Source organism: Phaethon aethereus, assembly GCF_964289735.1.
Source record: "Phaethon aethereus genome assembly, chromosome: 4".
Lineage (NCBI taxonomy): Eukaryota > Metazoa > Chordata > Aves > Phaethontiformes > Phaethontidae > Phaethon > Phaethon aethereus.
In genome coordinates, this window is record NC_138578.1 from 26,529,859 (window position 1) to 26,545,044 (window position 15,186).

General features: G+C 41.1%; 1 protein-coding gene across 1 annotated transcript in view; it reads right to left on the minus strand.

Moving 5' to 3' along the window:
• Positions 1-3,478, minus strand: part of EGF (epidermal growth factor) — a 61,223-nt gene extending 57,745 nt beyond the window's left edge. The window contains 1 exon segment of the mRNA XM_081999223.1: positions 2,583-3,478. Coding sequence (XP_081855349.1) covers positions 2,583-2,709 — 127 coding nt within the window. The 5' untranslated portion in view covers positions 2,710-3,478.
• Between the last annotated feature and the right edge of the window lie 11,708 nt (positions 3,479-15,186).

A 15,186-nucleotide genomic window follows, 5' to 3' on the forward strand; every position in this document is an offset into this window, starting at 1 on the left:
GCCTCTCCACTCTTGGCATACCAAGATAGGATTCAAATAATCTCTTTTAAAATAACTGTATAAAATTATGTGAGACACAAGATGAGAAGATCTTTGATCTTTGAATATCTCTAGAAATAAAAGGAACTAATTAAGAACTGAGGTATTTAGCAATGTAAATGAGCACAACAAGTGTAAAGAGCATGACCTAGACCTTCATCTGCAGTGGCAGTATGGAAAACAAATCTAGAAAATCCTACACACCTTCCACTAAGTGTCGCTTGTAACAGTTCACTAACAGAGAGCAGACACCTTCTCAATTCAGGGTAGTCCTTATGGCTGGCAGGATGCCACCACAGTCACAGATGATAAAGGACATTTTACAATTGGTATATTTATTACAGGTCACCAAGAATGGTCGCCAAGCCACAGTCCAGCTTGCTGTCATTGTTCACAGTTCAGCGGTATGAGTCATTTCTCCCACTCACCACTTTTATCCCCACTATTACCTTCAAAGCCTGCCTCCAGCTTCCTACCACTTGCTTCCACTGCACCCTCCATCTCACATAATTAATGAACCAGAATATCTCGCATCCAGTCTTCTGGTCAGAACACGACTTGTGTATCCAGCACACAGAGGAAAGAACGGGGGAAATCCATTCCACCAAAGCATCCTTCAGTCTTATATTTCATCTCAAAATTTCACCTTTAATTAATCCCCTGTAATCCAGTGGTCTCTAATTTAAAAAGATAGCCTAGCACATCTCATTTTTCATTTATTCTATGTTACATGGAATTGCTCACAGTAACGTTAGCTCTTACAAAAAAGACTTCTTCTATTACTATTTCTTGCAGCGTTTGCTGAGCTACTGGACATTCTATTTTGGTGCTTTACCTAGAGTCCCCCATTCATACAGCAGCTGAATGTATCAAATTTTCAACAGAAAAGACATAATGCAGGTCAGATTATGTCTTCATTAATGGAAAAGCGATGTACATCAATATGCGCAATATGTCAACCGAAGTAAAAAGTACCTCTCTGCAGCCTTTTGAACATCCATATTTATAGTGCATTTTGACTTACTAAACAATAGCCAAGCAATTCCCTTCATGTCAATAGGATTCTCCTGTTATACGTGAGCTCTTAAGTGGACAACCCAGTAATGTAGAAGTCCTACATGTAATGTACATCCTAATTAGGTTGTGGAAACTACATACATATTATCAAATAGCGTGGACCTATGGGAGAGGCTGTGTAAAGTGCAACGGTTGCTGAGGATATGACATACGCACTGCATATATTTCAGGTTTAGGTTACAGAGAACCAGGGCTAGGCTGGTCCCATGGACCGATTTGGCCATCAACAGTGAAGAGGATAGATGCTCTCCTACAGGAACATCTTCTGGTTTAGGTTGGCCTAAAGGGAACCCAGTTTGTGCACTTTAAGAGTGCTCTGCAGTGCAAAGACAAGCAGCGTAAGTGGCAGTATGGAGATTCATTTCAGAAGTATGCTGCTTATTTGAATTCAAACATCAGTGTGGAAGCACCCTAGGTGTGTTTGGACCTCAGATAAACCTTCAGTGTGGTTTGTCATTTGTACACAAAAAATGCCTAATTCTTCCTCTCTCAATATGACAGCACTTAACATGCATACTTCTATTTTCTGCTTACAAGATGGTATTTCTTGGCAGAATGCACAGAGACAGCACCTGTTATTAAATCACTGGAATCATGTCAAGAACTGAGTCAGAGCCTCTGAAGCCCAAGCAATCTAAGGCAAAAGCATTAACTCCAAGTATCAGGGCTCTTTGCTTGAATCCTTACAGAGCATTTCCTCATCTCTTCACTGCAAAACCCATTACTTCATCGGCCCTGGCTTTCTAAAAAAAAAAATTGGACTTCAAGGTAGCAGGGTAGCAAGAAGGGTTCTGTCATTCTTTGTCTTACATTTTGTAAAAGAATAGGAACATGCATTTTACATGTTCCAAATCATTGGAGGTGATGATGCTAATATTAGCGTCATACATTTTATCCAGACTTTAGTGCTACAGGATGAAACATATCTGCAATTCACATATTGTATGAGATGTGTTATTAAATATAAGCACACGTATCTACATCCACCAATAAACATAGAAAGAGTAGTTTTTAAAGTTATCTAGCCCACATCTAGGTATATACTAATACATAATCATTAAAATACTCATTCTATACGCATATAGAAATACAAAAATACACCTATACACAATTTTACATATATAGAAGCACAAATATGTGCGTGCATATGTATTGAAAATATGGAGGCACTAAAGCCGTGGCAAGGAATTTTGGTAACTAGGGAACAGTTCAGATCTCTTAATGGTCATATAAAAGTTTATCCTGCTTTCTGATAGTTAAACTGACAAGCGACTGATTTCTGAAAAACAAACTAAATAAAATCAGTTCTTTTCATTACGAGAAGCAAAAGGTATAGAGACGCTGATTTATCAGTTCTGCCAGTACAAACACAAGCAATTTGTAAAAAAACCTCGTTGAAAATTATAAAGCTCAATTAAAAGAATCCAAATGCAGTTTTCTTAATCTGTGAATGGTCAGCAACTTACCTACACAAGCAGAGTCTTCAGTCTTTAATCTGTATCCATTAGGACAGTTCCAGTGCTGCAGAGCTGAGAGGCTGACAAAACCAATTTTAAAAACCACTGGCAAAAAAGCAACAAGGAAGAGAAACATAATCTTGAGGGTTTTTTGAACTGTCACTAGAGAAAAACTAGCTTGTGTTCAGTCATATCCAGGACAAGATGAGCATGTGTAATCCCAAAAGGTTTCTGCAATCTCCCACTTTACACTCAGACATCTTATCACAATACCAAGTTTTATCTTTGCCTTGCTTTTCTTGTCACTTGAGCCCTTACTGTGTCAGGCTACAACCTTGAAGAAATTCCTGGGAGATTTCTTCCCCACACACATCAGTTTTTTTCTCTCTCTCTCTCTAGTTTCTTTTTTTTTTTTTTTCTTTTTTGGAAGCCAAGTATGAAATGCCTGACACTCTTGCCACAAATTTAACACAGCTTAAAAGCAATGCTCGCAAGGATCACTGCGAATTTCCTCACAACAAGCAAAGCTGCCGTTTAAATCTTAAAAGCTGCGAATTTGGAAAACCGTTCACCACAGCCCTCAGTGAAGTGCAGGGAGGGAGATGTCCAGGTACCGTCCTTCTCCAAAACGCAGTTGCTTTTTACATATAAACTTGGACGGACTCCTCTTTTCTTTTTAAAGCTCTGCTTGCCCCACCTCTTCTCTTTTTAGTACCACTTGAGTGAACCCTGTGTTTGCAAATAGTAATGTGGTCAGTTCCTTACTACAGGGAACTCAGCCAGAATGCAGATACCCAGCCACCCGTAATAAATACAGTCTATTTAGAAAAGCAGCCCCTCCTGCTTGAGAAGTACCTGCAGCACGCCAGCTGAATTTTATTTCTCAGCGATTGTAGGCAGGTTTATACCATGCCCGTTCAATCATGATTAGCTGCATTCATTTTAATATTCTCATGTGTTTTACCACCAGAAACAAACTTTGTCATCGAAACATTTCACGGAAAATGGGAAAAAAAAAATATCCCTCTGGTTTCTCCAATATATTCCAACTGGAATGCAAATTGGCTTAAGGTCAAGTTCAGATCTAGAGTATGTGTTTGTAATTTTGATTTCAAAGAAGTTGCAACCATCACTCTCAGGTCTGAATTTGGCCGTTCTGCACTTCCAAGAAAATACCTGCTGTCAGAGTCTGAGGCAACATGTTCTGAGTCTGCATCTCTCACATATTGCAGTCATTTGTATGTACACATCAGTGCTGTAAGAGGCTATTGTTGTTACGCAGTGCTTTTTTACACCTGTTGTGCTGAGGTATATAAGCCAGAGGAATTCCAGGTACGTCAAACTCATATTTCTTCCAGTATTGGGGGGAAAAAAACCCCAAAAATCTCCTTTTTCCCAGTCCTTTGGCCCAGACCAGCAAAGCTCTAGAGCACGAGCATAAGTGATTTGCTGAATTTTGAATATGCTGAGATTTAAGCAGGTGTTTAAATGGTTGACTGTGCCAGGCTTTGTTGAGCTAACTACTGTGAGGCATTCTGGTTCTGTCCCTCTTTTCTTTCCTTTTTTTTTAAATAACTTCTGCAGTGTTGTGCTAGGACAAATACTAATAACAACAGCTGGATACAACAGCAGCATCAGATGGCAACCTACAGCTGTATGAGTTCCGACTCTGGGAATTCTCCCCTCTCCCCATGTTTGTCTGAACTGATAAGAGTCCAGACTTGCACTGTCAGAAAATAAGCAGCATGAAACCTGATTATAAATTGGGCCACTCTCCATTAAAAGCAACTGTTTCTTGATGTTTCTGCCTGTGTGCAGGCACATCTTGCTCATACAGCTAACGCAAAAAATTAAATCTGGACTGACAAATGGCAGCCACATTTCAATATACCCTGTTCAAACCCGAGTCTCTATTCTGAATGCTATAAAATACAATAACAGTAATGTAAATTATGCAGGGCCAGACTCATGCCAAACAGCATTTGCTTCTCCAAATAGTCCCCTGGAATACAAAAGGGCAACCAGTGTGAAAGCACGGTATAAAGCCATCCCATCTAAGATTACAGGGTCCTGCCCAGGAGCTGCGGTACGCTCCACGTGAACGCCTTCTACTAATTCTGCAGCCGCCAGTTCCTCCTCACACAATTTTCTTCAGTGTTCAAGCTGGGAGCACGCAACCTAAACAGCCCAAAAGGAATGTGTCACTTCTTTGTGAGCAACCACCAGCAGAGTGTTTGCTAGATCGTGAGGGCGGCTGTCCCAGCACAGCCCTGACCTCTTCCAGGGCAGACTCAGACAAACTCACTGAGGACAGCAAAATGAATAGCTCTCCCTTCCCTATTAAAACCCAGAAGCAATTTCTGTTTTACTTGCATTCTTTCAGTCTCTCATTTACACACACTGTCTTTTCTGAACACGTTCCTCAATCTTGCCTCCCTCGCTCCATTTCCTCTTTATGCCTTTGCTCAAAACACGGTCAAAGGCATGTCCCAGAATTTCTCTCTTTTCTCTAAAGTAAAAGAGAAGACAGAACTGTCTGACACGCCAATACCACAATGGTCTTTTCTGGAAGAAGAGATCACTTCACTGCAGTCAGGTAAAGAGTGGTTAATAAAGTCATTAGTTTTACCATCCTAGAAGTATAGGAATGGTTTAAAAATGGGAAGAAAAGTCTCTTAATAGTGGGTTCACCTTTTCCTTTTTTTCCCTTCAGAAACCTAATGTAGCTCAGACCGGAACTAAACCCAAGACCCACAGTATGATAAAGTATGACCTAAGCCTAAGGGTGTAAATAAGTTACGTGAAAGCGGGTAAAACCAAACCAGAAAGTTCTCAATAAAGTATGAAATGCATCAGGCTGTACCACACCTAAAGTTTCCAAACATACTATTTTTCACCAAGTGGTTCAGCATACCGCACACAATCATTCCCTCACACCTAAAGTCATCTAGCGTTTAAGAAGTTGTTCAAACATGTTTCTACAAAGCAAACTATTGTGCTCACCTACTGGTATTAAGTACAGCAATTTACTTTAGTCTAGCACTCATACAATAAATTAGACTAAAATAGCACAGCAGTCTCATTTGTAGGGCTCACCACAGAATCAGTCCAAATGATCTTCAAATTATCTGTCTCAGTACATCAAATGCAAAGAACTGACTTAGTTTAATTTGACCTGCTGTCTCCAGAGACTGATGAGCTAACAACAAATACATATTTTCTTCCTTTCGTTTGGACTTCTCTCTATCTCGGCTAGCTTTGGAAGGCTTTCTTTGCCAAAGCTGGTAAAGTCCAGCTAGCGATCTAAACGGAGAGGGTCTTCTCCCCTACCTTGGCAAAGAGCTGCTGTTATCTATTTTGAGGACGGTATGTTCTGGCTGTCTTTAAACTGTGAAGGAAACAGAGCCCTCCCTCAGTTTCCCAGAGCTTTCAGTATCTATATGGTATTAATTAGCACATTGTTTAAGTCGTATATTGGTTTTTATTCTTGCTTACTCCACATTACACTAGCTTGTCAGCACTTCGACTTCTTTTCCTGTCAGCCTCTGAAAGTTTGAGTCTGGCCTTAGGCATATTCTAATCTGGTTAAAATTATATTTTATAGTCATTACAGTCCCAATTACCACCAACACAAGTTAATGATTAAATGCAAGAGTTCACTGAAACAGCATCAGAAATGTGTAGTGGCTACCTCTAGTGCAAGCAGCACAGAGCAGTGAGGAATGCTCAGATCCCACAAAACAGCTTCCAGATCCTCCCCGATGGCCCCAGGGAATCTGCCAGCCCCTGGGTCAACATGCTCAAGTACGTGTCGTTCTGTCGGAAAGGGGCACTGCCACCAGAGCGGTAGCCGATAGACACAAGCGACTTTTACAACGATACTGGGGACTTCTGAGAGCCTTCAGGAAAAACACACAACATTTTTGTAGGCCATGCCTTACACCTACTTACCGACGCCTGATCTCAGGGTCAGTGTGGGGATGGCTGACTCTGATCGCCGTACTTTCTCTGACGTGACAGTGCTTGATTCAGTACTGCTAACGACATTTCAGCAGGTTGAGCCTGCATTGTGTGTAATTCCGACAAAGGGGACATTATACAATGTTAAATTGCCTGTCAGACAGAGCAGGAGGAGGCACAGCGTGAGAGAGTGGCATATTCCAGCGATCTCTGAAAGCCAAGAATGCCTGAAATCTCCTCCCGAGGTATGATGGCCATTCTGGTTTTGTCCTCAAGCATGTCCCTCATTGTTCTCTTCAACAATTTGGAGATGATATTTGGCTGTCAGGATGTTGTAATTTAATTTATTAGTAAAATTAATTGAAGAGCAAGGCTTTAAATCATGAAAGCTTTATAAAAATCAAGTGCTATCGTAGGTAATCTCTTTCCAGTTGTCTCAATTTGTTTCACAGCAGCAATTACGACAAATAGACACTGGAATTTTTTTGGTAGTTTGAGTCCCATGTCTTTTCTGCTAAGGTTACAATTTTTCCTACTGCAATCTGATCTTGAGGAAAAGAAAAAGACAAAAAAGCCCATGCTAAAACCATACTGTTAATTATAACTGGTACTATCTTTTTAAAGCAGTTTTATGTTTAACATTTTGACAGGCACCTTTCACCAGTTGCTGTACAGTGAATACTTATTTCATCAGCTAGATCACACTGCAATCGACAGGAAGATCCAGAAAGAAAGTTAAATATGCTGTCATACATCCAGACAGTCAGAACAAGAGTGAAACATTCTGAGGAAGCCACATCGCACATTACTGGCTTACGACATTTATCCATGTTAGATGACTACATTAGGCCCCTCTGTTAGCAGACCTTTATAAAGGAGTAGTTAAAACAGCATGTTGAAACAGTGATTCGGCGCTCTGAAGTGGAGATAAAAGTGAAGATAAAGCGAGTAATTTGTTGCCATGAATAAGGTCTATGTAGCTTGCTATGTGAAAATGTTTAAGAAAGGATCTTAGCAACAGGTATGGTATCATTTCACTATCAGGGTCAAAAAAAAGTACCCTCCCCATGTTTTTTTGCTGTGTTTCCATCCCAGGGATAGCTCTGTTTCACCCACAGCAAAATGATTTCCAGTGCACGTACTAGAACAGCTACTCTAACAGATCCCTCGGAACAAAGGCACTGGCTGAAACCTGACTTCATTGATTTTTCAGAGCTACCAAGCACTCACTATTTCCACTGACACCAGTAAGAGATCAGGATTTTAAATACCACAGAATCATTAAGGTTGGAAAAGACCTTTAAGATCATCAAGGCCAACCATCAACCCAACACCACCATGCCCTCTAAACCATAGCCTGAAGTGCCACATCCACGCCTTTTTTGAATGCTTCCAGCGATGGTGACTCCACCACGTCCCTGGTCAGTCAGTAGGTTCTTAGATAGAGTCCATCTATCACAGGTATTGCTACTTTTACTCTTTTTATCCCATGAGTTCTGGGACGGGAAGATGAATAATTAAAATTACTTTTTCAGTGAATTTTTGTCTCTGCATTACAGACTTTTTCAGACGGTTCATTCTTCTTGTGACCATGATGTTCTTCAGAAAATAAGCACCAAGGAACATTTTTTATGTTTTTATTTTGCAGCTGCCTCGCTGGCTATGTGGAAGACAATCACTGCATTTACCCATCTAATCCACTTTGTCAGACTAACCCCATTTCACCTGGTGTGCCTATGACATCAGTTTGACATACCTACACGAACACACACCTGCATCAGCTTACACCTGTGTATCACATCTCGAAGGCAGATCCAAGCCAGACGTACAATAAATAGGAGCAGAACTAGAAACAGGCGTTGTTATAGTCAGCTTCCCACAGCAAAAGCACCCGGGAGGAACTCAAAGGAGCGGAATTACCAGAGGCGGTGTCAGTGCCTGGTGCCGAGCCCCTGCGAGCAGACTGCCGGGCGCTCCCGGTTGCTGCCGGATTCAAAGGCTCTGGCGGAGGCGATGACTTCCTGAGCACGCCACGAGCCACATTCTCTTCATGGAAATGCGACATTTTCCTGTACGAGGCCGTGCAGCTGGTGCCAGAGGGATTCGCCAGTGAATTGGTGGGCAACAAAAAGCAGGTGTAATAAAGTACCTTGCTAATGGCTGGGAATTTTAATTTCCCCACAATTCGTCGAACAGATTCAAGAGATCTCCAGAAGCACATTTGTCCTAATTAATAACTATTTGAGTATTGAGAATCTCCTGAAGGATTTGCCTAGAGCCTACTGAAAGTAAGCTTGCTCTGGAAGTGCAAGTTTTTGACGTGACGGCATTACTGTGTGAGGTAATTTTACAGGCACAGCACAGATCTAAAGCAAAACAATATGTGGCCACCAGACCTTACCCACAGCGGCCATAAGAGTCCTGCACGTGGGTTTCTTATATCGTGTCAGGAAGCAGTTGGTACGGAAAGTGGCGAGTGATTGGCAAGGGGCTCTGCCGCGGAGGAGGCAGCTTGACCCGACACCACCTCAGAGAGAACCTCACAGCTGCAGGCAGCGCAATGCCAGAGCCTATCGCAGACGCAAATGCCACTGCGAGAATGATACCCCAGAACTTGGCATCCAAATCCTGCAGCTACCAAACACACCCTGCTTGAGGCCACAGCTGTCAATTCTCCACCTAGACAGGGACAAGAAGAGCAGAGCAGTGGGGAAAGAGGCAGGCGTACTAAGTACAAGCAATAACTCACGTTATATTTAACATTCGGATAACGGTTTTGCATACTCCAAAGCTTAAGACAGACCCTGGATTGCTGGTGTGAGTGTGAATACGGAGGCTCCAGTTCAGACTCAAGTGACAGTGGTTATTTCAGAAAGGGGACAAACAGTTCTTCACGGTAGTCCCTTTGCCTCTGGAGCCCTGTAGAACACTAGTGTGCTACAGGAACCCCCTGAGATCACCCGTCGGCATCAGAAATAGTATATTCCTGCGGTGGTTTTGAAGAAAATGAAACAGCCTAACAAAGGCTTGGTCTCAGGGACTGACCAAGCAAGTACTAAGCACGGGGTTAAGTGTTAAGGACCGGGGACAATGATTTTGTAACCGAGCAGCATACAAGTGATTGCATAACCAACCAACAAACAGCAAGCGAAGTGGTCATTAGCAGTCGCATACGTTCTTACAAAACGTCTGCTCGGCTGCATGGCAATGAGTGATGTCTGCCTAAAGAGTGGACACTTTCCTGAAAGATATCGCTACCACCTCTGTAGTTGCCAGCATGTACTGGCTGGCGTAGCCTTTGCCTTATACTAAGCTGCCAACTGACAAACCAGGAAAAGCAACAGTGAAATCAGGCACAGTTGGACTCTGTAAATTAAAACGTCTATGGATGCACAGCCAAATTCTGTGGCTGCTATAACCATGTGTACAACATGTTAAAAGGTTCCTTCATTCCATCTACATCCCTGCCACAGGCTTCCTGCGTGATCCTGGCATACTGCGCAAGATCTGTGCACCTCGCTGTTCACCTTTTTGTAATTAAAAAGACCTATAATTCCCTTTTGCATGAAAGGGGGTTACTTAATTTAAAAGCTGTTATAAAGTGTACTGATACCCTTGTATGTAAGGTAGTATTCAAAATTGCAAAGTAATTGTTAATTTATTACTGCGAAGATCACAGAGAGAGAATAAATTAGGCCACAAAATAGAAGGCAAAAGGAGAAAATTAATTTGGGTTTGTACATTAGTTGCATCAAAATAAAAAAACAGTCTTCTTGCCAAGCGGTGTTGCAAAGCACTGAAAACTTCTAAATATCATTTGTTACTCTCAGAATGCAATACAAGTTTACTTCTATGCAGAAAAGCACAGTAAAGATACACTTCCTTCAAAGGGGATACGTTGTTGTTTATACTTCATTCCTACCAAAAATCATTGCACTATATTGTAGAAACTCTTATTTCTCAAAGTGCAAACTAAGTTTATTATAATAAAATCCCTATCAGTGCTACAAGATAAAATGCACAGAAGTCTTCCGTGGCTTTACTAGAACTAACATACGACATCAGTGGGAATACACCAGCTAGCTTAAAGCAATAAGAGAGCATTTCTGAGACTCACTGCCTTACACACTATATAAAAAACGCTTCACACCCTCAAGTCACTTCACAAGTTACCAAACTAAAACCACAATAATAATGAGCACAGTAGATAATCCAAAATCACCACCTATAAGAACTACCCCAACCTACTATAGCATCTTTATTGAAACCTAGAGTACTTCAGAACCAGTCTACATAATATTGCAATCCTATTGCATTTAAGGTCAGCTGGGCATTAAGACAAAATTATAAATGGGAGTGACCACCCAAATCCTTCTCAGCAATGCCCGTGGGAGAGGGTTTGGTGCACCTCTTGGGCAGTGCTTTGAAAATTAGCCATAGGTGCCCAGTCTTCCAAAATGAAACAAGACTCTAGTAAGGGGAGAGGGACATGGGAAATCTATTCTGAGAGTTTGCATGTGTTTCCCAATGCTAAAGAAACCTCTCTATTTGTGTGTTTGCATTTGACTGCCTTATTTAGAACTGGGCTGACAGGCAAGGCAGACCGTGTCATAAGAAGAAACGTAAATAACTAAAATATTTGGGCCAAGCAGTAAAATCCTAATGTCATCTACATCTCTCTAGAGACACTTATAGAAGGACCTACCTTAGATATGTTGGCACAGAAGTCAGAGACACTCGTTCCTGCCTACATTCTCAATGCTCATGGCCGCTCATTGCTGCAAAACATGCGGACCAAGGGCAGGGACTCTCCTCAAATGTTGCTGGATCACAGGCTCATCTTCACGTTCCAGGATTAAATACCCAGCGTGACAGCTCTTTGCTTCCAGACATGAAGGAGAAACTGATCCTGAGCTCACTGAAGTCAATATCAAACTCCCACTGAGTGCATTAAAAACATTGGACTAGGCCTATTTTACAGAAGGGGCAGATTCTTGTCTTAACCATCAACACAGCTCTAAAGAAGTACATTTCTTTTTTCTCCCACAGAAATCAAAAGAGATTAGGTTCCTGGGTAAGATAATATCTCTATCATATGGTCTCCAGGAGCTAAAGTTTGGGTTTTTTAAACCTGTATAATTTAACTTAGGCCTGATACATGGAAATAAGAGAAATTTTGAAAAATAATTCTAATATTTTAGAAAATACTAGTAAAAGTAATGGCAAAATGAGAGGACAACCTGATTAAGACTTCAAGATATGGTTTTCATGATATGCACTTTTACACCCGTCCCAACCACAAGTTGCCATTGCGTGAGCACATGAAATGGAAATTTCTTTTCTCAGTCTTTCTCAAACCACCTCCAGTCTATGAGGGGTTCCAGCAGCAAACGTTAACTAGTAATTGACATCTATGTTCCTTTTCCTCTACTGCCAATAACGGCCACCTGTTCACTACTACACAACAAAGCAATTATACCTTCTGAAATTATCAGTTATTAAAAATTCTTCAAGTCATAGTGTTCTGTGGATTAAGTATTCAGCTACTAATGATTTTGTCATAAGATTAAGAAGAACTATCTGTTAAGTACAGAACAATCCAAAAGAGGAAAGCATTATAAGTATTTATGGCTGAATGGTTTGCCTGTACTGCTGCATGGCTGTTGAGAACTCTTGCTACAGCTGCACCCATAATGAATAAATGGCAATATTCATATTCCACATCACCCTGTTGTTAACCAGGACCCAGCAGATTAAGCATATTGTTTAATTCAGACAAATGTACAGATGAGAAAAGACTGACATATCTCAGCCTCACACATTTAATACAGATCAATTTACAATGAAAATTTACCTCCAAAGTTGTTGGGATTCCTCCCGACTAACCAGATGGACTATTCCTAGAAGTAATGTGGTCAATATTCAGTAGCTCAGAATTAAAAAAACGAGTCTTTTGGATGCAGCAAAGCTCTTGGCAACCAGTGCTCAGGCAAAGGGGTTAGGGCTTGAAGTAATACTCTTGAGATTGGAGCGCTGAACCCAAAGCACTTGCTTCTCTGTGACCGGCTGAATTGCAGAGTTACTGAGAAGCAGCATTTCCACACAAAACCAGAAAAAGTAGTCAGCCCACACCAAAGAAACAAAGGTTATGCTACATTGTAAATGCCAGTCACTTTACCTTTCTTCAGCCTCATTACTTAGGCAGTGGATATGTTAAGCTCTGAGAGAGGCAACTTTATGGCAGCTGGCAGGGCTGTTTCTCATAAACTGCTGACCTTTGGGGATGGTGGAAGTGCTACGAAACCGCTGCACATCAACAAAAAGCTCCCCCCTCTTGCGCAAAAGTGCCAGGCAGAACACAGGTCTCTGACGGCTATTGAGGCCAACTCAAAAATCACGGACGGTTCCTGTTTGTCTGCGGTTACTTGTACACACCAGGTCTGTACAGCGACGAAAGGAGGCCGTCCAGTTGCCTCTTCACAGGCTCCTTCAGCGTGCTGAAAAAAGCTCAGTCACCTACGGTCTCCTTAATAGACAGTCAGTCATCCTTAGAGACTTTCCTGGTGTAAGATTTGTTTGAGATAGATTTGAAACACATTAGTAAGGGGTACTTTGTCTGACTGTGTTACCAACACCGCAACTGGCTCACAATCTACCTGTCACGTTGCTGAAATCATCAAGATGTGGAAGCATCGTCTGAATCTCTCCCATGGCACAATGTCTCGCCAGACTCTCTCGCTATTTGTGCGTATTTATTCTTGGTGTCTGAAAGCTGCCTGAAACAACGTGTGACAGGATTCATCTCTCTGTAATTGGAGTACCACTCCACTAAGTCTTGAGCTACTGGCATTTGCTGAAATGGCTGTGGGCTTAGAAACATCGTTAAATGCCAGTTCCCAGGATGTGGTCAATAAGTTATTTAGAGCATCTTTTCAGAACCCGTTCCTATGTTTTATCCCCAGCCCACGCAAGGTCGGCATTACACAGTTCATAAAGAGCATGCCCTTTTGTGGAATTTACTCCAAATATTCATCAGAGGAAGAAACCTCATCATTTGAGATATATTTTTAGGTAGTGACATTTGTCTTCAACTTCCTCCGGGCCTGTCTCCCTGCCCTTTTGATGAATCACAAGTTATTTGTACTGTAATGGGCTTCCTATAAAGTTTTGTCAATTCATTCTACCCAGAACTTCCTATAACTGCGAAGGATCAGAAAGATATGCAAGGATATGTTTTGACTGTAACAGATCCTATAAAAGTACATCATCTTCATAGTTTATTCCTCTCTTCTGTTTCAGCATTCTTCTCAGTAAGACTGAAAATAATTCAGGCAGTGCTGTCCAAGTTCACTCGAGCTATCTTTCCATCTGGCAGTCACCATCAAATACTGTCCTAGCTTTTCCCACTTAACATCTCATTTTTTACAGTTCAGTTAGACTCCTTTGATTGCAAAGTTGTCAATCACATGGCTCCTTGCCTGTGTAGCCTCATCAGGCTCAGAAAGCCAATCTTTTTCTTTCCTTCAGCCTAAGTCTAGGGTTTCCCCTTCCACAAGCCTTGTTACAAAGCAGTCACCTCGACTCCTGAATTACTATTAAATATAATGAACAAATCATGTCCAAGAATACAGTCTTTTGTCCCCCAGACCAAATTTCTTTTAACTATGCTGAAGATCTTTCCTGGATCCATTTATTGGAACTGCTGAATTCTCAGTATTCTTCCTCCTTGCAATTCTTGCCCGTGATTTTATAAGTTGAATGATTGGTGAATGAGGTCTTTCCACTCAGGTAACCAAGTACTCTTTAGCAGAGTGTTTTTATTCTTTACTTAATCTTACTTCTGTGTTTCCTGTAGGAATTTCTTTTTTGCTACTTATGCGCTCCTCTTCACCACAGCCTTTTTGCTTGTTTAGAATCTGTGTTTGATAAGGTTGCCAATTTAATGCTCTTTTCCAGGACAGACTTGCACATAAATAGTTATATTAAAAATTCTTGTTTCATGTCCCAGCCACCGAACTATCATTTATGTGTTCTGCTCGTACTTAAAAGAATTTTCATGGCCATTCTTCTAATTTCTTTATGAAGGCCAATGAGCTTTAAGAATCACCATTTCTCCTCTCATATAATTTGATCCAGACTTCATTGCTATATGAATCTTCAGTAGGAAGAAACAGAAAACTTAAGCATCTTGTGACGGGCTGAACTTTTGTTTGTACCAATTCACATTCAGGCAATCTCTAGAGCTATGTCATTGTTAAAGACACAAGAAAAAGTCACTTTTTTCTATCAATAAACAAAGAACTTTATTAGTTACCTCTCCTCATGAAGTCCCTTTTATAGTTTCAAAGAAATAGCTCATACAGATATGGGACGTAATGTCTATTCAACCATTGTGCCTGACCAGAACAAAGACTGTTATTTTTCTGGCTTGTGAAAAACGTGGCTTGCATTGTTTCTGCTGCTGATTACCCTATCCAAAGGGAATGTCTGCTCCTCTGTCAAAGAGTAAAGAATGCTCAAGCAAGCTAAGGAACAAATAGGCAGCACTTTTGTGCACAAAAATGTGCCTCTGCCGTTCTGGAGAGATTCTTTCCTGATGTTGAGAAATAATAGGGGCAATCTTCTACTAAAAAATATTATGTTCAGATTTTAG